Genomic DNA, 24,372 nt, shown 5'->3' with positions numbered 1-24,372 from the left:
TTCCACAGAGTCACCACTCTCTGGCTAAAGAAATCCCTCTCACATCCGTTTGAAAAGGACGCCCTCTATTCTGAGGTTGTGTCCTCTGGCGTCTTAGACTCTCCCATAATAGGAAACATCCTATTCACATTCACTCTGTCAAGGCCTTTCACCATTCAATAGGTTTCAATGAGGTCACCCCTCATTCTTCTGAATTCTAGTGGATACAGGCCCAGAGCCATCAGACATTCTTATATGACAACATATTCAATTCTGGAATCATTTATAAAGTCACAACACTACATCTTTTCTTTTATGTTCTAGTCCTCTTGAAATGAATGCTAACATTGCATTTGCCTTCCTCACCACAGACTCAACCTGAAAATTAACCTTAAAGGAATCCTGCACAAGGACTTCCAGGTCCCTTTCTACCTCAGATTTTGTATTTTCTCTCCATTTAGAAAATAGTCAACTCTTTCATTTCTTCCACCAACATGCAATATCATACACTTCCTGACACTGTATTTCATCTGCCATTTCTTTGCCCATTCTCCTAATCTGTCTAAGTCCTTCTGTAGCCTCTCTACTTCCTCAAAACTACCGGCTCTTCTACCTATCTTCATATCGTCTACAATCTTTGGCAAGAAAGCCACCAATTCCATCATCCAAATCATTAACACGTAACCATAAAAAGAATCGGACCCAGCACAGACTCTTGTGGAACACCACTAGTCACTGGCAGCCATCCAGAAAAGTCTCCAATTTAGTCCCCCTCTTTGCCTCCTGCCAATCCATGCTAGAATCTTTCTTGTAATTCCAGGGGCTCATGGCTTCTTACAGTCTCATGTGTAGCACCTTGTTAAAGGTCTTCTGAATATCCAAGTGCACAACATCAACCGATTCTCCTTTGTCCAAACTGCTTGTTGTTACTTCAAAAAATTCCAACAGATTTTTCGGGCAAGATTTTGAGAAACTAATGCTGACTATGGCCTATTTTATCACATGCCACCAAAGAACACTGAGACCCCATCCTTGACAATTATCTCCAACATCTTCCCAACCACTGAGGTCACACTAATTGGTCTATAGTTTCCTTTCTTCTGCTTCTCTGCTTCTTGAAGAGTAGAGTGACATTTTCATTTTTCCAGACTTCTGGAATCATTCAAGAATCTAGTAATTCTTGAAAAATCATTACTAATGCCTCCACAAACTCTTCAGCCATCTCTTTCAGAACTTGGGGTGTACACCATCTAGTCCAGGCAACTTATCTACCTTTGGACTTTGTAGTTTCCCAAGAACCTTCTCCCTAGTAATAGTAATTAACACTCTTCTTGATCGCTGACACCTGGAACTTCCACCATACTGCTAGTGCCTTCCACAGTGAAGACTGATGCAAAATACTTATTCAGTTCATCTGCCATTTCCTTGTCCATCATTACTCCCTCTCCAGCATCATTTTCTTATATGCACTCTTGCCTCTCTTTATCATCTGAATAATAACTGAATAATGTATCTGAATAAACTTTCTTTTTATATTACTGGCTAACTTACTTTCGTATTCCATCTTTACCTTCTTAAGGACTTTTTTCGTTGCCTTCTATTGGTTTTCAAAAGCTTCCCATTCCTCTAACTTCCCATTAATTTTAGCTCTATTATATGCCCTCTCTTTGGTTTTTATGTTGGCTTTGACTTATCTTGTTAGCCACAGTTGAGTCATTGTTCCTTAAGAATATATTTTAAGAATATATATTCTCTTTGTGATGTATATATCCTGTGCCTTTCCGCTGCTCTACCGTCATCCTTGCCAGTGTTCTTTTCCAATCATTTCTGGCCAACTCCTCTCTCATGCCTCTGCAATTCCCTTTGCTCCATTTTAATAGTGATACATCTGATGTTAGCTTCTCCTTCTCAAATTTCACAGTGAATTCGATTATATTATGATCACTTGCCTAAGAGTTCTTTCACCTTAAGGTCTCTAAACAATTCTGGTTCATTGCACAACACCCAATCCAGAAGAGCTGATCCCCTAGTGGGCTCAACCACAAGCTGCACTAAAAAGCCATCTCGTTGGCACTCTGGAAATTCCCCCTCTTTGGATCCAGCACCAACCTTAGTTTTCTAATCTACCTGCATATCAAAATCCCCCATGACTATCGTAACATTATCGTTTTGGCATGCATCTTCTGTATCTCATTATAATTTGTAGGCCACATCCATACTACAGTTTGGGGGTCTGTATACAGCTCCCATCAGGGTCTTTTTACCCTTGCAGGTCCTTAGCTCTATCCACAATGATTCACCAACTTCTTTCTAATAATTTGATTTCATTTTTTACCAACAGAGCAATGCCAACCCCTCTGCCTTCCTGCCTGTCCTTTCAACACACTGTGTATCCTTGGATATTAAGCTCTCTGCTATAATCTTCTTTCAGCCATGATTCAGTAACACCTACAACATCATACCTGCCAATCTGCAACTGTGCTGCATGTTCATCGACCTTTTTCTGTATACTGAGCACATTCAAATATAACACCTTCAGTTCTGTATTCTCCCTTTTTGATTTAGTCCGCCTTTTAAATTGCAACTCATCCTGTTGACTGCAATTTTGCCCTACCAACAGCCTATCTTCAGTACACATTATCTCTATTCGTAAACCAACTACCTCATCTTCAGCACTATCATCCACCTTTCCTACGATACTTCTTGCATTGAAACATACGCTGCTCAGAACACTAGGCGTCCAAGCTCAACCTTTTGATTCCTCCCCACTAAATGTTCTGGCACTCTGCTTCTCATCACCCTGCAACTGCAGTTTAAACCCCGCCATGTCGCATTAACAAACCTTCCCAGTAGGATATTAGTCCCCCTCCTGTTCAGGTGCAAACCATCCCTTCTGTACAGGTCCCACTTTCCTTGGAAGAGAGCTCAATGATTCAAAAATCTTATACCCTCCCTCCAATATCAACTCCTTAGCCAGGTATAAGCCTCCTAGTTCTGGCCTCACTAGCACATGGCACAGGTAGCAATCCAGAGATCACAACCCTGGAGCTCCTGCCCTTTAACTGAGGACCTAACTCCCTGAACTCTCTGTGCAGACTTGTCCACTTGTCCTACCCATGTCATTGGTAGCTACATGGACCACAACTTCTGGCTGTTCACCTCCCACCTAAGAATGCTGAGGACTCGATCCAAGACATCCCGGACCCTGGCACCCAGGAGGCAACATACCATCCGGGAATCTTGTTCTTGCTCACAGAACCCCTTGTCTGTTCCCCAATGAATCCTATATCACCTCAGCGTACCTCTTCTCCCCCGTTCCCTTCTGAGTTACAGAGGCAGACTCAGTGCCAGAGACCTGACCACTGTGACTTTCCTCTGTTAGGTCAATCCCCCCCCAACGGTATCCAAAGGTGGCAGAAGTTCTCAGGAGGCTCCATAGACCCTCCTGCTCCCATGTACCAAACTCATTAATGTACACACAACAGACACAAAATGCTGGAGGAACTCCACAGGCCAGGCAGCATCTATGGAAACGAGTACAGTCGCCACTTTGGGCCAAGACCCTTCGGCAGGACTGGAATTAGGAGCCTTAATGCGTGGGTTTCGGCCCAAAACATCAGCTGTACTCTTTTCCATAGATGCTGCCTGGCCTGCTGAGTTCCTCCAGCATTTTGCATGTGCCGCTTGGATTTCCAGCATCCGCAGATTTTCTCTTGTTTGTCATTAATGTACACTCATTAATCTTAGCACCGTGCTCTACTCAAAGGGTGGAAGGGACCTCATGGGAGAGCTCTTTTCTCTTGGCACAAGCCTCCTGTGTACCTCTGATGGTCTAGGATCCAAATAGGACTCAGTACTATTGCTATTGGGAGGTGGGGTAGAGATACATCTCTACCAAAGGAGGTGTAAGGCGATCCTGCCCTCCACTAACCGGCAGATCACCCTTAGGCAAGGTGTAGCACCTGATTACCCCAGCGATCAGGGTTACGTGAAGCCATGGGAGCAGGTGGCGGATGGTTATATGAGCAACTGGTGCATATCATAAGTCCTGGTAATGTGACCACTGACACCAGGTAGACAATCTCTGAAGAGTGCTGATAATGGCTGGGATCACCCATCTTGTAAAGACACTGCCCAGAAGAGAGCAATGGCAAACCACTTCTGTAGAAAAAATTCCCAAGAACGATCATGGTCATAGAAAGACATGATTGCCCATGTCAGACAACACGGCACATAACGAATGAATGAATTACGATTAAACTTGCATAATAGAACAAAGTACAATACAACACAGGAAAAGGCCCTTCCACCTGTGATGTCTACGCTGAACATGACGCGAAACTGATCTAAATCTTCCCTGCCTGCACAAGGTCCATATCCCTCCATTCCCTGTCCAATCATGTGCCTATCTAAAAGTCTCTTAAACACCTCTGATTCCACCACCACTGCTATCTGTATAAAAACCCTGCCTCACACATATTCTTGAGACTTTCTCCCTCTCACCTTAAATATATGTCCTCTAGTATTTGATATTTCCACCCCAAGGAAAAAGACATCTATGCCTCTCATAATATTATAAACTTGTATCAGGTCTCCCCTGAGTCTCCGACACTCCAGAGAAAACAACCCCAGTATGTCAAACCTCTCCTTATAGTTCATGCCTCTAATCCAGGCGACATCTTGTACACCTCTTCTCTGCCCTGTCCTCCAAACCCTTCCTGCAACGGGACAGCCAGAACTGCACACCATAATGCTAGTGCAGCCTAACTCAAGTTCTATAAAGTTGTATTATGCCTTCCTGACGCTTATATTCAATGCCCCAACCAGGGAGAGCAAGCATGCTAAATGCCTTTTTTCAAACTCAATCTAACAAGCGAGATGCTTCCATTGGGAGGTTGGAGTATGTGGCACATAAGCTGGTGTAAAAAGAATTCATCTATTTTGACTTACATCATATCCGTTGTTGCGAATCCCTCGACGTGACTTCTCCCTGGTGACTAGCAGGTCCATCTCAGTCCCTCCCGGACTCGGGCTGTTCAGAGACTGCCTACTCCTGTACACTGTGTTCTTCACCTGGGATTGCCTACACAGGTTCCCCAATCATTCCAAAAAAATAAAGAATTAGAGTCACAGTGTCATACAGCAAGGAAACAGACTCTTCAACACAACTAGTCTATGCCAGACAAGTCACCCATCCAAGCTGCTCCCTTTTGCCTGCATTTGGCACATATCCCTCTTCACCTTTCCTATCCATGCACCTGTCCAAATGCCTTTTAACAAAATTAAAATCAGAGCAGAATAAACACAGGAGGGATGTTGTTATCTGGAATGAAGAATCACTTGCAACTGGTTTCTGCATGCCAGCGACTATACTTCATGAGTTTGAGGGGATTTGATGTGTCACCAAAGACTCTACCCAGTTTCTATGGAGGTATGGTGAAGAGCATTCTGACTGGTTGCATCAGAGCCTGGTTGGGAGGTTCTAATGCAGAAGATGGAAAGAGACTGCAGAGGGTTATAGATTCAGCCAGTTCCATCTGGCCACAATCCTGCCCAACATCGACAATATCTTCAAGAGTTAGTGCCTCAGGAAGCTGGCATCCATCATTAAGGTGCCTCACCACCTAGGCTATACCTTCTTCTCATTGCTACCATCAGAGAGGAGAAACAGAAGCCTGAAAACTCACACTTTCTGATTCTTACCCTCCACCATCTTATTTCTGAATGGTCTTTGAACCCATGAATACTACCTTACTATCTGTCTGTTGCACCATTTACTTAGTTTTGTAACATAGTTTATGTCCTGTACAGCTGCCATGAAGCAACAAATTTCACAATGTACGTCAGTGATACTAAACCTGATTCTGATTCCGAGAACTTCAACAAAACATGTTGTGAGTCACGTGCTCACTAAGGATCTGGACAAGGGCAATGTCTAAGGACTGACATGCTCCTTGCCTCTCTCTTTGGCTTGACAAGTGGGAAGTGTTGCACTTCAGTAGGGCCAACCAGTGAACGGTAGGGCAGTGAGGAGTGCGGTAGAACAAAGGGATCTGGGAATACAGGTCCATAATTCATTGAAAATGGTATCACAGGTTGATAGAGTCATAAAGAAATCTTTTGGCTCGCTGCCTCTCATAAATCAAAGTATTGAGTACAGGAGATGGGATGCTATGTTGAAGTTATATAAGGTGTTGGTGAGGCCTAATTTGGATTATTGTGTCAGTTTTGGTCACCTACCTACAGGAAAGATATAAATAAGGTTGAAAGAGTACAGAGAAAATTTACAAGGATGTTGTCAGGTCTGGAGGACTTGAGTTATATGGAAAGGTTGAATAGGTTAGGATTTTATTCCTTGGAATGTAGAAGGTTGGGTGATTTGATAGAGATATACAAAATGAGGGATACAGATCAGGTAAATACAAGCAGTCTTTTTCCACTGAGGTTGGGTGGGACTAGAGGTCAAAGGTGAAAAGTTTAAGGGGAAAATGACACGAAACCTCTTCACTCAGAGGTTGGTGTAAGTGTGAAACAAGCTGCCAGAGCATGTGGTGCACACCAGCCCAATTTAAATGTTTAAATGAGGTTTGGATAGGTACATGGATGGTAGGGGTATGGAGGGGTATGGGTCCCGGTGTAGGTGGATGGAAGTAGGCAGTTGAAATAGCTCAGTATGGACTAGATAGACAGAAAGGCCTGTTTTAGTGTTGTACTTCTCTATCACTCTATGACCCAAGCACATGGGTCAAAGAGCAATCCAGAGATCATGTGTTTGGTGGCTCTATTTCTTAATTTAGATTATATTTCTTAAGTTAGGCAGCAATGTAAAGTAGCAGTTTCCCGCTGCTGTCTGTAAGGAGTTTATACATCCTCCCTGTGACTGCATGGGCCTCCTCCCACATTCCGAACACATACAGGTCAGTAGGTTAACTGGTTACATGGGTGTAGCTGGTCATTGTGAGTCCATTGGGCCAGAAAGGCTTGTTACTGTTCAGTATCTCTAAATACTAGATAGATAGATAGATAAATATATATTCCCTCAGCAGAACCTCTTTCACAGTCCTGGCCATCTTTAGTGCCTACACAGTGGACCTCCAGATCCCTCTCCGTGCAATAGCCAAGCATCAACAATGAAGATCTTGGTTGAATAATTGGCAAAGCAAGGGGAAACAGAGAGGTTTGGAAGGTTGTTGCTCGGGCTGGAGGAAAGTGCAAAGTACAGCTTCAAAGCTTCAGTACGAGAAACACTGCCTAACACACACAGTGCCTAACACACTATTGCACGGTACATTTGTCAATGTGGAGCGGAGAGCAAGTTTGTAAATTTGGTGCGGGAAAAGGATGTTGGGAATGGTGATTATGGAGCGCTGCGGGAGGGGTGTGGGACAGGTACAGAGAAGGAGTGCCAGGGGTGGAGGGTGGGTGGCACAGATGCAGACACATTCAGCCCTGAGACACCAGGCAAGGTCATTTAATTCCAAACAATTGGTTTATTGATCATTACGGAATGTCTCTCTGGTGCTTCCTGCTCCCTCCCCTCTCCCTCCCCTTTTCCCAACCATGATTCCCCTCTCCCTGCCCCCTTCCCACTCTCAGTCTACAATAGAGACCCATATCAGAATTGGGTTTATCATCACTCATATATGTTATGATTTTTTGTGTGGCAGCAGTACAGTGCAATACATAAAATTACCACAGTACTGTGCAAAAGTCTTAGGCACCCTAGCCTCAGGCTTTGGTACAGTACTGTCCTTCCCTTCAGGTATTTGGTTCTTAATCCAACCTGCACAACTCTAATTGCTAATAGCAACACCATGACTGCTTTGCACTACCATGGACTTTGTATTTTTCTGTTCTAATCATGCTCTTTCTTGTATAATTTATGTTTACATTGTTCTTGTCAATCTTGTGTCTCCAATCCTATGTGCCAGTTAGTTGGCTGCAAGTAAGTTTTTGTCGTACCTGTGCATATATATACTTCTACATATAACAATAAACTCAACTTTGATTTATATATGCTAAGCTAATTGAATTGGATTCCAGCAATCTGCTGAGTTCCCCCAGCATTTTTCTGTTGCTCCAGATTCCACCACCTGCACTCTTTTCTCTCTTCTCTGACAGCAGTTAAGTTCAAAATAACTTAAGGTGTGTCTTGGCACAGCTCAAACACCTTCTATAAATTTGCCAATGACAAATTACTGTTGGTAGAATTTCAGATGGTGATGAGGAGGCGTACAGGAGTGAGACAGATCATTGGGTAGAGTGATGTTACAGCAACAACATTGCACTCAGTGTCAGTAAGATCAAGGAATTCATTTTGAACTTCAGGAAGGGGAAGTCGAGGGATCACACTCCAGTCCTCATTGAGGGATCAGCAGTGGAAAGAGTGAACATTTGCAAGTTCCTGGGTGTCAACACCTCTGAGGATCTATCCTGGACCCAACATTTTGATGCAATTACACAACAGTAGCTATATTTCATTAGGAGCTTGAGGAGAATCAGTGTGTCACCACAGACACTCTCAATTTCTACGTGCAGAGCACTTAAACTGATCGCATCACCATCCGGAATGGAGGGGCCACTGCACGGGATCAGAAAAAGCTGCAGAAAGTTACAAACTCTGCCAGCTCCATCATGGGCACTAAAGATATTTGTGCCCAGCATCTAGAATATTTTCAAAAGGTGATTCTTCAAAAAGGCAACATCATTAAGGACCCCCATCACTCAGTACATGCCCTCTTCTCATCGCTATCATCAGGGAGCCTCAACATCTCAGGAGCAGCCTCTTCCTTTCTGCCATCTGATTTCTGAATGGATGAATAACCCATGAATACTACATTAGATTTTTTCCCCTCTCTTTTCACACTACTTAGTTTAATTAAAAAATAATATATTCATATAAATGAATATATGAAAATTTATATATACTTCTTATTGTAATTTGTTTTTATTATTATGTATTACAATGTATAACAACAAATTTCATGACATTCAGTATACCAGAGATATTAAACCTGATTCTGATTCTAAGGTCATTAAATTTCCCCACCCTGGTCCCGGATTCCTCATCTTCCACTGTCCTCACCTGTTTCGGGCTTCAGAGTACGTGGATGATGCCCGTATCTCGGTCTCCAAGGCGCGACTGACTTCCATCTGCCCCTTCTCGTAGACTTTCCTCTGCTGCTCCAGGCTGGGCTGACCATTCTCCACCTCGGGGAAGTCGTAATAGCCTTTCCTCTTCGCCTTCAGGCGGAGCTTGTTCCGATAGTGCTCAATGTCCGATTTCTGCTTTAGTGCTTTGTTCACCTAGCGAGGACAGAAACGAAGAGAGAATCTCAGAACCAGTCAGGTTTATTATCACTGTGTATGTCATGAAGCTTGTTGTTTTTCGGCAGCAGACCAGTGCAAGACGTAAAAGTTACTCTAAGTAAATTATAATTACTTATAAAAATAAGGGGCTGCACAGAATCGTTGTGGTTAGGGGTAGTAAGTTGTGGGCACGCTACGTTGGTGCCAGAAGTGTGGTGACAGCTACAAGCTGCCCAAGCGTGCTCAGTGATTTGATCTGACAATGGACACAGAATGTTGAATAATAGATAGAAGGTAATAGAGCAGAAAGAGGGAACTAGAAGAAGAGAGACCCAGGTGGACACACACCGTGTCTCATACAGGGAATAACAGAAATAAAGATTATGAGACAGGAGGAAAAAAAATCAGTGAAAGGAGACATATAATAAAAAGAAAACACACATGCACTGAGACGAGGCCAACACAGCAGAGATGGGGAAAGTAAAGAAAGCTGTTTAATGAGCTTCTTGTCCAATTGTAGTGTTTGTGATTTTACCTGTTTCTATTCCACAGTTTTACTTATTTAGTTATTTAGGGATACAGAGCGGAACAGAACTGTGCAGCGTAATGAACAGCACCACCCAGCAACCCACAGTCTCAACCCGAGCATAATCGCAGGACAATTTACAATAACCAATTAACCTACCAATCGGTTCCTCACATCGCTATGTGAGGAATTCGGAGAACCTGAAGGAAACCCACGTACTTATGGAATGACGTACAAACTTCCTTACAGGGGATGCCGGAATTGAACTCTGAACTCCAACGCCCTGAGTTGTAATAGCATCCTGCTAACCACTATATTACCACTACGTTGGTGCTCTTTGAACCCAACGTGCTTTTTGAGAAGTCTCTTCAGTAAGTTCCAAATAACCTTTTACAATCAAAATCAATCACCTTCCGGGAGTTGGGTTGGAGGAACTCAGCAGGTGTTGGCCATTTGTGGGACTTTTACTGAGAATTATTAAGGTCTAACGACTTTCTATCTAACATCAGTGACTGCACTTCAGGCAGTGGAAAGGTGACCAGTTTCAAGTTCTTGGGTGTTAAGATCTCTGAAGATCTATCCTGGGCCCAACTTACTGATGCAATTACAAAGAAGGCATGACAGTAACTAGATCTCATTAGGAGTTTAAGGAGACTTGGTATGTCACCAAAGACACTTGCAAGTTTCTGTAGATGCACCATGGAGAGCATTCTAGCTAGTTACATCACCGTCTGGTATGGAGGGGTGACTGCTCAGAATTGGTAAAAGCTACAGAAAGTTGTAAACTCAGCCAGCTCCATTATGAGCACTAGTGTCCCCAGGATCCAGGACACCTTCAAATCACGATGCCTCATAAAGGGAACATCTGTCATTAAGGACCACCATCACTCAGAACATACCCGCTTCTCATTGCTATCATCAGGCAGGAGGTGCAGGAGCCTGAAGACAGACATTCAATACTTCAGGAACAGCTTCTTCCCCTCCACCATCAGATTTCTGAATGGACAATGTATGCTTCTTCACAATTTATTTAATTAATTTGCTCTCTTTTTACACTACATAATTTAATTTAATTTTTAAATATATTTCTCACTATACTTTTTAGTTTTTTATTATTATGTATTGCAATGTACTGCTGCCACAAAACAACAAATTTCACGATGTGTGCCAGAGATATTAAACCTGATTCTGATTCTGAGTATATGGGCAGTACAGAAGTAAAATATATCCTTGCAACATCCCTCAGCAACTGTTTTTTATTGGCTTGTCCATCTGTTGGCTCGTTCATAGCTTTTTAAAATTTGGTTTGATAAATTTGTTAGATCGTAAATAAAGGGGACCCAGTAGATGTAGTGTATTTGGATTTCCAGAAGGCACCTGTTAAGGTGCCACATAAAAGGCTAGTACTTTGAATTCAAGGGTCACGATGTCGTGTTGTAGCTTTATAAAGCACTGGTTATGTCACAACTGGATTTTACATTCAGTTCTAGTCACTCCTTTACAGAAATCTTGATGAACTCCAACCATACCATAGACTTCAGAGGACAATGGATGCAGGAGTTCATCGATGGCCAATGCTTCACTTGGAGCGAAGGGCCCAAGTAATTAGGTAAGAGGGTTAAGATCATGTCCAGGCATATATAGTATACAGATAATGTGTTGTTGATCCAGGCAAGTGAGGCCTTTGAAGAAAGGTCTTTGAAGAGCACAGCTTTCCTTGGCAGAGCAGGGGACCAGAGACATTCCGCGTATGGAGTCAAGATAAGGGTGTAACAGAAAGATGCAAGGCACACACACCAACTTTACTAACTTCAAAGTATCATCGATTGTTAGCTTGCAGTTTCTATTGTGAATGACTGCTCATCATGCAAGTACGGAATTTGAACATAGACAGTTTACCCAATGGTCAATATTTGTAACTGTTGGTCAATTCTGTATAAGAATGGCATTTCTCTGATCAAACTTCAGAACCTGGTGGTGACAGGCATGCACAAGTGTAAATGATGTGGGATTGAGAGACGAGTATGAGTTGTCAGAATCCAGTTAGTTGGCCATGACAGAGGCTTTGGAGAGTGTATGCCCTCCCTACAAGCCACAAGTTTTGATGACAGACATCTCCCTTGGTGGGACTGTGACTCTTTACCTGAGGTGAAGAGAGACTACTGGACTCACCTCCCCATTGACGGCTGCCATCTCTGGGCTCTTCTCCGAGCCGGACTGGGGGTAACCAGGGTGTGCGGTCAGCGGCTTGATGGACAGAAGCTGTACGGACCCCGAGGGTGTGTCGAATGGGTCGTCCGACGTCTTGGAGACATGTTCGAATAGCGTGGCGTTCTCCTCCTCATCGCTGACGGGGACTGAGGGCCAGCAGATGGCATATGACAGGTCACAATAAAGGAAAAGGCAAACATACGGTCAGAAAGGGTTGAGGCTCTCCAAGAACAATAGAGATCCGCCCTATCCAGTGAAAACAAGCTATTTCTCAATGTCCACATTACCTTACAAAGGCCTAAAGTCAATAAAGTGTATTGGCAAGTTAACATAAAACGTAGGACAGGCCCTTTCGCCCACAATATTTATAGTCATAGTCATAGTCATACTTTATTGATCCCGGGGAAAATTGGTTTTCGTTACAGTTGCACCATAAATAATAAATAGTAATAGAACCATAAATAGTTAAATAGTAATATGTAAATTATGCCACTAAATTATGAAATAAGTCCAGGACCAGCCTATTGGCTCACGGTGTCTGACCCTCCAAGGGAGGAGTTGTAAAGTTTGATGGCCACAGGCAGGAATGACTTCCTATGACGCTCTGTGCTGCATCTCGGTGGAATGAGTCTCTGGCTGAATGTACTCCTGTGCCCAACCAGTACGTTACGTAGTGGATGGGAGACATTGACCAAGATGGCATGTAACTTAGACAGCATCCTCTTTTCAGACACCACCGTCAGAGAGTCCAGTTCCATCCCCACAACATCACTGGCCTTACGAATGAGTTGTTGATTCTGTTGGTGTCTGCTACCCTCAGCCTGCTGCCCCAGCACACAACAGCAAACATGATAGCACTGGCCACCACAGACTCATAGAACATCCTCAGCATCATCCGGCAGATGCTAAAGGACCTCAGTCTCCTCAGGAAATAGAGACAGCTCTGACCCTTCTTGTAGACAGCCTCAGTGTTCTTTGACCAGTCCAGTTTATTGTCAATTCGTATCCCCAGGTACTTGTAATCCTCCACCATGTCCACACTAACCCCCTGGATGGAAACAGGGGTCACCAGTACCTTAGCTCTCCTCAGGTCTACCACCACAATCACAAACACCAAACACAATCCCAATTTGTGTTATGCCAAACACAATCCCAAATTAAACTATACATCTGCCTGTATACAGTCTATCCCTCCATTTCCTACCTATTCAAGTGCCTGGCTAAATGCCTTAAACATTAATATTGCATTGGCTTCCACCACTTCCCTTGGCACTGCATTCCAGGCACCCAACACACACATAAAACTTGCATCCTTTATCTCCTTTTAATGTTCTCTCATCAGCTTATATCTACGCCCTCTAATATAAAGACAACTCTCCCCTAGGAAAAAAGACTCTCATAATATAACCTCAGGTTGTTTTGAAAATAGAACATGGAACATTACAGCACAATACAGGCCCTTTGACCCATGAAATTGTGCCGACCTTTTAACCCACTCTAAGATCAATCTAACCCTTCCCTCCTACATAGCCCTCCAATTTTCTATCATCTATGTGCCTATCTAAGAGTTTCTTCGATGCCCCTATTGGACGTGCCTCTATCACCACCCCTAGCAGCACATTCCTCGCACCCACCACTCTCCTGTGTAAAAACTTACCTCTGACATCCCCCCTATACTTTCCTCCAATCACCTTAAAATTATGTCCCCTTGTATTAGTTATTTTCACCCTGGCAAAAATTCTCTAGCTGTTCAGCCAATCTAAGCAATGTGCAAAAGTCTGAGGCACATAAATATAGCCAGGGTGCCTAAGAATTTTGCATCTGCACCGGACCTTGAGGGGAATGGTCCCACGTTTGAATCCAGTAGCTCCTTGCGTGCTTTGCATCCATGCTGGTTTGAGTGTTGAGCTAGCAACTCGGCCTTGTAAAAAACAGACAAATGCTAAAGAAACGGCAAAGTTGCCGCCCGATGCACCACAAGGTGTGGAAAGGAACAACAACAGATAGTGGGGTTGCTGGGTGGCACCACTGGTCAGGCCGGAAAGGCCAGTTCCACATAGTATCTCCAGGTAAGAAATAAAACTCAAATTGCATCTCAGTGAGATTTTTCTTGGGGTTTTAAAAAATTTTATACAGGCTTAATAGCAGAAGAATGAACCTAGTGTCACAAAGGCTTGAAATGCCAAGGTATTAAAATCCAAGGAGTAAGTGCCGGTAAAAGGGATAGTAGGTACAGCCCAGACCATCACAGGTAAAGCCCTCCCCAACGCTGAGCACATCAACATGAAATGTTGTTGTAGGAAAGCAGCATCCATCATCCAGAACCTCCACCACCTAAGACATGTTCTCTTCTTGCTGCTGCTATCAGGAAGGTACAGGAGTCTCAGGCCCCACACCACCAGGTTCAGAAACAGCTATTACCCCTCAACCATCAGGCTCTTGAACGAAAGGGAATAACTTCACTCAATTTCACTTGCCCCATTACTGAAATGTTCCCACAACCAATGGACTCACTTTCAAGGACTCTTCATCTCAGGTTCTTGGTATTTATTGCTTATTTACTTATTATTATTTCTTTGAACATTTGGTTTAGATTGTTTGACGGCTGGCATGGACACACTTGTGACTCACATCTGTGAGGTCAGTATAAGTTCATGAATCTCAGGTGGCCTCAGCAATGTTTACATCTATCCTCATTCCTTCTGTGAATAAGACTTAGCTGTAGATACCAATGAAAAGCACAGTTTAAGACCATAAGACATAGGAGCAGAATTAGGCCATTTGGCCTACCGAGCCTGCCCTGCTGTTTCATCATATCTGATTTAGTTTTAGTTTTAGTTTTTAGTTTTATTCATACTTTATTGATCCCAGGGGGAAATTGGTTTTCATTACAGTTGCACCATAAATAATAAATAGTAATAGAGCCATAAATAGTTAAATAGTAATATGTAAATTATGCCAGTAAATTATGAAATAAGTCCAGGACCAGCCTATTGGCTCAGGGTGTCTGACCCTCCAAGGAAGGAGTTGTAAAGTTTGATGGCCACAGGCAGGAATGACAGGTGGATGGGAGACATTGACCAAGAAGGCATGCAACTTAGGCAGCATCCTCTTTTCAGACACCACCGTCAGAGAGTCCAGTTCCATCCCCACAACATCACTGGCCTTACGAATAAGTTTGTTGATTCTGTTGGTGTCTGCTACCCTCAGCCTGCTGCCCCAGCACACAAAGCAAACATGATAGCACTGGCCACCACAGACTCGTAGAACATCCTCAGCATCGTCCGGCAGATGTTAAAGGAGCTCAGTCTCCTCAGGAAGTAGAGACAGCTCTGACCCTTCTTGTAGACAGCCTTAGTGTTCTTTGACCAGTCCAGTTTATTGTCAATTCGTATCCCCAGGTATTTGTAATCCTCCACCATGTCCACACTGACCCCCTGGATGGAAACAGGGGTCACCGGTACCTTAGCTCTCCTCAGGTCTACCATCAGGTCTGACATGGGTCACTATTGTGGACTGACAGTGGGAAGGGAGCAGGGAGAGGGGAATCATGGTTGGGAAAAGGAAAAGGGAGAGGGAGGGAGTGGGAAGCACCAGAGAGACGTTCTGTAGTGATAAATAAACCAATTCTTTGGAATCAAATAACCTTGCCTGGTGTCTCAGGGTTGAGTGTGTTTGCACCCGTGCCACCCCCTGCCCCTGGCACTCGTTCTCTGCCACCTGCCCCACACCCCTCCCGCAGTGCCCCACCATCATCACTCCCAACATCCTTTGCTCCCACCAGACATCCACTCCACATTGATAAATATAGTACTGTGCAAAGTTCTTAGGTACCTAGCTATATATATGTGCCCAAGAATTTTGCACAGTACTGTAGGTGGCTAGAACTGCTCACAAAACTCCAAATTAGGCCTCAGCAACATAACATTTTGTCTTGTGTTATCTGGGAACTGGTCATCACTGATAAAGGCAGCCTATATTACCCAATCCCCCATCTGCCTTGAGAAGGAGAGGGTGAGCCACTGCAGTCCATCTAGAGGTGTTGGAGAAGTAGTTCCAAGCATGCTGACAAGGAAGGAAGGAGCAGTGATGTACTTCCAAAGCAAGGTGGAGGGAAACTCGCAGGGAGCAGGAAATCTTCTGCTGCCCTTGTTTTTAGCAGAGGAGGTGCTAGACAGTAACAGGCCCATCTGGCCCAATTACACCCACGTGACCAATTAACCCGTACGTCTTTGGACTGTGAGAGGAAACCGAGGCACCCGAAGGAAACACAAGGTGAGTGTACAAACTCCTTACAGACAGCAATGGAATAACCTCGTTATTCCCTCTTTTTGCACTTTCATAATCGAGAGTAATTTCATACTTCCAAATCTCTTACTATCTCTTTTTTCCGTTAGTCCTGACGAAGGGCCTCGACCCGAAGCGTCGACTGTACTTCCTCCTATAGATGCTACCTGGCCTGCTGCGTTCACCAGCATTTTGTGTGTGTTGCTTGAACTTCCAACATTCGCAGATTTTCTCATGTTTGTAATTTTATACCTGCGCTGAACTGCTGCCACAAAACAACAAATTTCACATCCGATAAGCCAGTGATAATAAACAGATGCCACATTGGCGTAGAGGTTAGCGCAACACTATTACAGCTGGGGGTGGTCCGGAATTCGGAATTCTGTTCCAGTGCCATACGTAAGGAGTTTGTACATCCTCCCCGTGAAGACTACGACATACTGTAGGAGCACAATTAGGCCATTCAGACTGGTTAAAGCAATTGCTCCTCATGTCTGTTCTAAATGGTCATCCCTCTATTCCAAGGTTGTGCCTCTGGTCTGAGACTCCCCCACTATAGGAAACATCCTCTCCACATCCAGTCTGTCTAGGCCTTTCAATATTTTGTAGCTTTAACTGAGATCTCTCCTCATTCTTCTAAATTTCAGTGAGTACAGGCCCAGAGCCATTAAACACACCTCATACATTAACATTTTCTTTCCTGAAATCATTCTCGTGAACCTCCTCAGGACCCTCTCCAATGCCAGCACATAGAGACAGGGCCCAAACTGCTCACAATACTTCAAGTGCGGTCTGACCAATACCTCATAAAGCCTCAGCGTTATTCCTTGGTCTGTAGGAGACTGAGGGGTGACTTTATAAAAGTGTACAATATCAGAGGGGGTATAGATAGGATAAACACACACAGTATTTTTTCCCGAAGGAAGAGGAACTAAAAACTAGGGAGTATAGACCCAGTGTGTGAGAGGAAAAGATTTAAAAGAGATCTGACAGGCAGCTTCACACAGAAGGTGTTGTGCCAATAGATTGAGCTGCCAGACGAAGTGGTAGAGGTGAGTACAATTATAACACTTATGAGGCAGAGAGTGGTAGGGTGGAGATTATGCCTCTACTTAAAGGAGGTGTAAGGAGTTCCTTCTCTCTGCTAGCCTGCAGGTCACCAATGGGCAAGGTGTAGCACCTGCTTAGTGCCCCACCCCAATCAGGTCACCTGAAGCCATGGCAGCAGGTAGTGGATGGTCGTATGAACAGTTGGTGCATATCACAAGCCCTGGTTATGCGACCACTGACAGCAATCTCTGAAGAGTATTGATAATGGCTGGGGTCACCCGTCTTGTAAAGACACTGCCCAGAAGGCGGCAATAGCAAATCAATTCTGGAGAAATATTTGCCAGGGACAATCATGGTCAAAAACCGTGATCGCCCACGTCTTATTATGCAGCACAATGGTAATGATGAGGCATATAGACATACGTTTATAGGGGAAGGTTTACGGAATGAACGTGGGTAAATGGGACTAACTTGCTGAGCACCGTGGTCAACATGGGTGAGTCGGGCCGAAGGGCCGATGTCTGTGGCCTGCAGTCATTGGGCTCCCAGAACGGTCTCCGTAACCTGTAGACTCACTTTCAGGGACTCTGCAGCTCACGCTCCATGTGTTACTTGTTTATTAGTTTTATTATTTGCACGCTTTGTTCTCTTTTGCACACTGGAAGTTTGTTATTCTTTGATATGTGTGTGTTTTTTTGTGGATTCTGTTGCATTCCTTTCTGGTGCCAGTAAGAAAATGAATCTCAAGGTTGTGTGTGTTATACGAGGCCTTAAATGGTTGGGGTCAACCATGGATGTTGTGTCCTAGCTGCCCATGTAGATGCAAGCCTGGGCAGTTTGACATGGAGAGAAAGCTGTGCCACTTGCAGCAGGCTTACCTTCTCCAAGCAGCTGATGGATCCAATGGAACTGCAGAGACTGGTACAGTTTGGCACCAGCAGCGTCGCAGGGGTTGCCAGTTGGCACTGAACTCAAAGTAGGCCTACCTTAGAGACTCCAGCTCTGGATTTTTCCTTGCGGTTTACTCTGAAACCTTCCCCATGAGTAGGTATAGCCACAAGGCAGTAAAGGCTTGATATCAGTTTTCCTTCTCCTAGATCAGCTGCCCCCCCACAGCTGAAAATCCCCATCTACCCAAAGCAATTGGTGTTAAGGTGCCAGTAACCCACTTTTGCCCCTTCACCTGCCGGTAGAAACAGTTCCACTAGGCTTAGTAGCTAAGCCACACGTAAAGGCCAGGAGCTGGACTTGGTTGTTTGAGACTCAAGGTATTTATAACACAGTGCCTCGTAGGACTTCTTGAGCTAATCTACAAAACATTGTGCACCACATCAAATCAAAAGGAACATTCCAAAGCCTGTCAATGCTTTTCTAAAAATTAAAAACCAGTATTGTAAGGCTGAAAAAGTATTCATTCCCTTTGTAATTATTATGCTAACTTTCCTGCAGTGCAATACAATGTATTACCTTACCAAATCACCCAGTTTGTGATGTAAAGATGGTTCATACTTTGTTGGACAATGCATGGAACCCCTTCACTGCATCCTGAGAACTGCCCTATTCCCTTCAAACTTTGACCTTGACAGGAGCATTAACCATAAGACCATAAGACATAGGAGCAGAAATAGGCCATTCTGCCTAATGAGTTCTGACACTTCATCATGGCTGATTTACTATCCCACTCAACCCCATTTTGTTACCTTCCCCGGTAACATTTGATGCCCTTACATCAGCCTTCACTTTAAACACACCTAATGAATTCCACAGAATCACCATTCTCTGGCTAAAGAAATTACTCCTAATTTCTGTTCTAAAGGGATGTCCTTTTACCTGAGGCTGTGCCCTTTGGTCATAGACTCACCCACTATAAGATCTCTTCCTTCCACATTCACACTTTCTAAACCTTTTAATTTAAGACCATATAACCGTAAGATACAGGAGCAAAACTAGGCCACTTAGCCCATCAGATCTGCTCCAACATTTCATCATGGCAGATCCATTTCCCTCTCAGCCCCAATCTCCTGCCTTCGCTCCATATCCCTTCAATTGGTTTCAGAGACATCTCCTCTCATTCTTCTAAACTACAGCATGTACGGGCTCAAGGACATTAAATGTTCCACGTACATTGACCTTTTCATTCCTGGAATCATTCTCATGAGCCTCCTCTGGACCCTCTCCAATGCCAGCACATACTTTCTTAGATATGAGGCCTAGAGCAACTCACAATACTCCAAGTGCAGACTAACCAATACTCAGCATTACATCTTTGCTCTTATATTCTAGTCTTCTCAAAATGAGTACTAACATGTATTTGCCTTCTTTATCACCGACTCAACCTGCAGGTTAGCCATTAGGGAATCAGCATACAAGTTTGGTTGAGTGCTGAGCCACGTGAGAAAGCATCAAGAAATCATACAAAGGAGAAGTCCTGTAACCCCAGGAGGTACAGTACGAGGTTCTAATTTAGGTAACCAGAACTCCAAGAAAAGAAAGATTAGCGCGAAATAGGTCACTGTTGGCATCAAATTGACTTTCAATAGATTATAGCTTCCTGCGTTCTGTTAACCCTTTATTTACTTTGATCAGTGTAATTTAGCATTTCCGGCATCTTTAGGGTGTCACAGCAGTGTAGTGGTTAGCGTAACCAGATTAGTGTGACAGCAATCACCAAACTGGTTTTGATTCTTGCCATTGTCAATAAGGTGTTCGAGTGTTCTCCCCATGACCCGCATGGATTTCCTCCAGATGCTCTGGTTTCCTCTCACAACTCCCTGACCTTCATTATAGCCCTGGAGAGGGATAGGAACAGGTGGTATTTAATTGGGGGAAGGCAAATTATGATGCTATTAGGCAGGAGCTTGGGATCGTAAATTGGGAACAGATGTACTTGGGGAAATGCACAGCAGAATAGTGGAGGTTGTTTAGGGAGCATTTACATGGTGTCCTGGATAGGTTTGTCCTATTGAGGTAGGGAAAGGAAGATAGGGTAAAGGAATGAAGATAGACAAGACATGTGGAACATCAAGTGGAAGAAAGAAGCTTACTTAAATTTTAGGAAGCAAGGATCAGACAGGGCTCCAGAGAGTTACAAGGTAGCCATGAAAGAGCTTAAGAATGGACTTAGGAGAGTTAGAAGGGGTCATGAGAAGGCCTTGGTGAGTGGGATTAAGAAAAAAGCAAGGTGTTCTATACACATGAAGAACAGGAGGATGACTAGGGTGAGGGTAGGACTGATGAGGGGTAGGAGGGGAAACATATGCCTGGATTTGGAGGAGGTAGGGAAAATCCTTAATGAATATTTTGCCTCTGTATTCACAGAGGGACCTTGACGTTTGTGAGGACAGTGAAAAACAAGCTGATATACTGGAACATGTCAACATTAAGAAAGAGGATGTGCTAGAACTTTTGACAAACATTAGGACAGATGGCAGAGCAGACTCGATGGGCTGAATGGCCTAATTCTGCTCCTATGTCTTATGGTCTTAAGTGTAATACCCTGGCTTAGAACATGTTTTATTGAATTACTACAATTATGCTGTTGGGTATTTTATTTACTGCAGCTTTTCTGTAAAATGCAGTGTGTTCTGTTAATCAAATTTTACAGTCCAGCATTTTGGTTTTTGTTAAGATAAGGGGTCATTTGATCCACTTAGGAATGCTGTGTTAGCCACTTGGGTTTGTCTTGATAACATTCTATCCAGTGGTATGCCATGGATATTCGAGAGAGATTGGCAGCATCAAATTTCCAGGAGAACATGGGTTGGTTTTGGGTCTCTTTGCAGGAGTTGGGGGAGAAGTGAGGAGTGGATAAGAGCATAACGGAAGGCACTTGTGGAACCCCACCCGAAGGACAGACGCCGTTGTAAGAGGCTCTTTGTGCAGACAAATGGTTCCACGGAGGAAGTGCCAACACTTCTGATGTTAGCCAGTTAGCTTGTAACAGACTTCAAAGAAAGTTCAAATTGTGGCTGGCATCTTTCACGCAGAAAATGGGTTCAGCACCTTGAATTAAAAAGTGAACCACCCGACTACCCAGTAATGAGCTCCAACGTTCATGTGCACATTATAGACTGGTTTTATGCTGGTATAATTTCTGTTTTCCTGGAGAATGATAACTTTTGCATGGGGCAATATTTATATAGCATTCACCATATCTTTCAATCCCCTAACAGAACATTCTAACTTTTCTGTTTGATTGAACCTGAATCATACTGACCCCAGATATGTGTTGTTTATTGGAGATGGTCATCTCACTGTTACCTATTCATTGCTGAGTCATGTGACTGTTCGTCTGAGATGGCTAACAAGCCTCATTTGTTGATGAGCCACAGTGAGAGGGTTACATAAGCAAATACAGAGATTCTGCAGATGCTGGAAGTCCAGAGTAACAGACAAAATGCTGGAGGAACTCAGCAGGTCAGGCAGCACCTTTAGCCCTGATGGAGGATAAAAAAGTCAAGGGCCGGACAGAGTACTCCCCAGATCACTAAGGGAAGCAAGGGAAGAGATTGCTGCACCTTTAATGATGATCTTTGCATCTTTGTTTGGTCACAGGTGTGGTATTGGATAAATGCATTAGGAGGGAGGAATACTTGTGACAGTACTGCAAGATTTAATTACAGAGGGACGTGCAATTCTCCTGCAAGACACAATGAAATAATACTCCAAAATGCAATGCCTTTGTTACCAAATACAACCCCAACAGCAGCTATAGAATTGGATCTGGGACAGGCACATCCTCAGGACACAAAAAAAACATGCAACCCCGTGTGGAATGGAGGTAGATTCTTGTACCTTTTGCTACACGGTGCTATTGTTCCTGTCGCTATTGAGTGCATCTTTGTTATATTTCTGTACCTTTTTTTTTAGGAAAACAGCTAAAAGAAAAATCACTTCCCATCTGAAGAGAAACAGCTTCCACTTATGTGACATCTCTGATTGTTTGTGTGGGAGAGGGTGTGCTCCAAGGGAGTAAGGTACCATTAATAAAACACTTGACTCTCTGCGGTTATATTTTCTTTAACCCTTTGGATATTTCTCATTTTTAAGCACTTCAAGGTCATCAGATTTAAATTCCAGCATGTTTTTATGGAGTGTGAGAGGCTCCAGTCCCTGCTTGAGTATTTGAAGAGGCTGTCCTTCAGGTTCTGGTTGCACTTCAGCCCTGTACTCCTGATATGTGGGCACCCTGTACAGAAGGAAGTGGGGGGGGGAGAGGGTCAATGAGGAATCTACTGGTAGGCTTGCTCCTGGGCCTGGTCATGATGGCCATTCGTGGGTTCAGGTGACAGGTAGTCGAGGGCTTTGTCTGAGCCAACTACCTGCCCCTATTCTGGGCTACGTCCGTGCCCGCCCAGGTGTCCTTGGAGAGGGGCATGCAGTCTCTATGGGAACGGTAGTGTTTTGCATGAATGGTGTCCCCCCAGACAATTGAATGATTTGTAGATGATAGTAACCGTATTTTAATTTGAAATTGTAAATAGCTGTGTAAATCCCTGATCATTGTGCATATCTTGAGAGTGAATAAACTTTTGGAGCTTTTGTAAAAAAAAATCTACTGCCCAATAAGATTATGCTGAATTCTTGAGTTCCAAGTAAACAGCTCTCCCTCAGTCCTCTTTCTCTCTCCTTTTGATCCCAGCTCTTCCTACACCCACCCCAGCGCCCCCTAACATACCCATTCAAATCCATCTGCCCATCACCTTCACACTCCTTCCACTGGAGCCCACTCTCCTCACTGTTACATCTTTCCTCCCCACTTCCCATATTTGGTTCCATGAGCCATCTTCTTCTCAAATCAGATTTCACCATCTGTAGCCTTTTGCCACCCCGGCTTATCATCTCCCCATCTCTGTCACCATTCTCACTCTCCCCTCCTTCATCTGCCTATATGCTCCCAGTCTCAGTCACTATTCCCACTCTCCACTCCAATCTGCCTATCACCATCCTCACCTGGATCCACCCATCACCTCCCAGCCTCGATTGCTATTCCCACTCTTCCCTTTTCCATCCACCTATCACCTCCCAGCCTCTATTGCTATTCCCACTCTTCCCTTTTCCATCCACCCATTAGCTGCCAGCTCTTGCTCCATCTCTTCCCCCTACATCTTTCGACTGGGCTATCTAACATCTACCTTTCAGCCCAGACAAAGAACCTCGACCCAGAGTGTTGACCATTGCATTTCCCTCCACAGACGCTGCTTGATCCACAGTTCCTCCAGCAGCTCAGATTTTGTTCAGCTATAGTCATTGTTATCTTACAGATGTGGCTGTTAATTTCTGCACAGCAAGTCCCGCAAACAGTCAGGTGATAATGAGAAGATAATCTGTTTATTTAACTAATGTTGGGTGAAGAGTTGGTCCTGCTCAGTGTAGTTAAGTACAGATTTCCCTCCCAGAATAACAATATATAGAATTAAATAAGTAATGCAAAAAGAGAACAAATAAGGAAACAAAAATACTGAGGTAGTCTTCATGGGTTCCTTGTCCATTCAGAAATCTGATGGCAGAGAGAAAGAGCTGTTCCTGAATTGGTGAGTGTGTGCCTCCAGGCTCCTGTACCTGCTCCTTTGTGATAGCAATGAGAAGAGGGCATGACCTAGGTGATGGGGGTCCTAAATGACAGATGCAATCTTTTTCAAGCATCAACTTTTGAAGATGTAAGGAGGAAGTGGAATAGATTCACTATATTTAAGAGACATTTAGACCAGCGGTTCCAAACTATTTTTATGCCTTGGACCAATACCATTAAGCAAGGGGTCTTTGGACCCCAGGTTAATAACCCCTGATTTAGACAGAGATGGAAATGGTCCAGATGCGGGAATATGAGAATGATCCTGGGAATGAAAGGGTTAACATATGAGGAGCGGTTGATGGCTCTGGACTTGTAGAATAAGAGGGACCTCATTGAAACCTATAGAATATGGAAAAGCTGAAATAGAGTGGAAAGGGGAGTCTAGCTCAGTCTCTGAATACAAGAGTGTCCCTTTAGAACAGAGACGAGGAGGAAT

General features: G+C 43.9%; 1 protein-coding gene across 1 annotated transcript in view; it reads right to left on the bottom strand.

Moving 5' to 3' along the window:
• kiaa1549la (KIAA1549-like a) overlaps positions 1 to 24,372 on the bottom strand; it is a 260,253-nt gene that overhangs the window by 57,643 nt on the left and 178,238 nt on the right. Inside the window, exons 16-18 of the mRNA XM_072271383.1 lie at positions 11,987 to 12,171; positions 9,065 to 9,285; positions 4,930 to 5,062 (exon numbers count right to left, since the gene is read on the bottom strand). Of these exons, the coding sequence (XP_072127484.1) occupies positions 4,930 to 5,062; positions 9,065 to 9,285; positions 11,987 to 12,171 (539 nt within the window). The remainder of the gene's footprint in view (positions 1 to 4,929; positions 5,063 to 9,064; positions 9,286 to 11,986; positions 12,172 to 24,372) is intronic.

This window comes from Mobula birostris, chromosome 11 (genome assembly GCF_030028105.1).
Source record: "Mobula birostris isolate sMobBir1 chromosome 11, sMobBir1.hap1, whole genome shotgun sequence".
NCBI lineage: Eukaryota > Metazoa > Chordata > Chondrichthyes > Myliobatiformes > Myliobatidae > Mobula > Mobula birostris.
The sequence above is the reverse complement of the archived record's forward strand: the minus strand, read 5'-3'. Positions and strand labels throughout refer to the sequence as shown.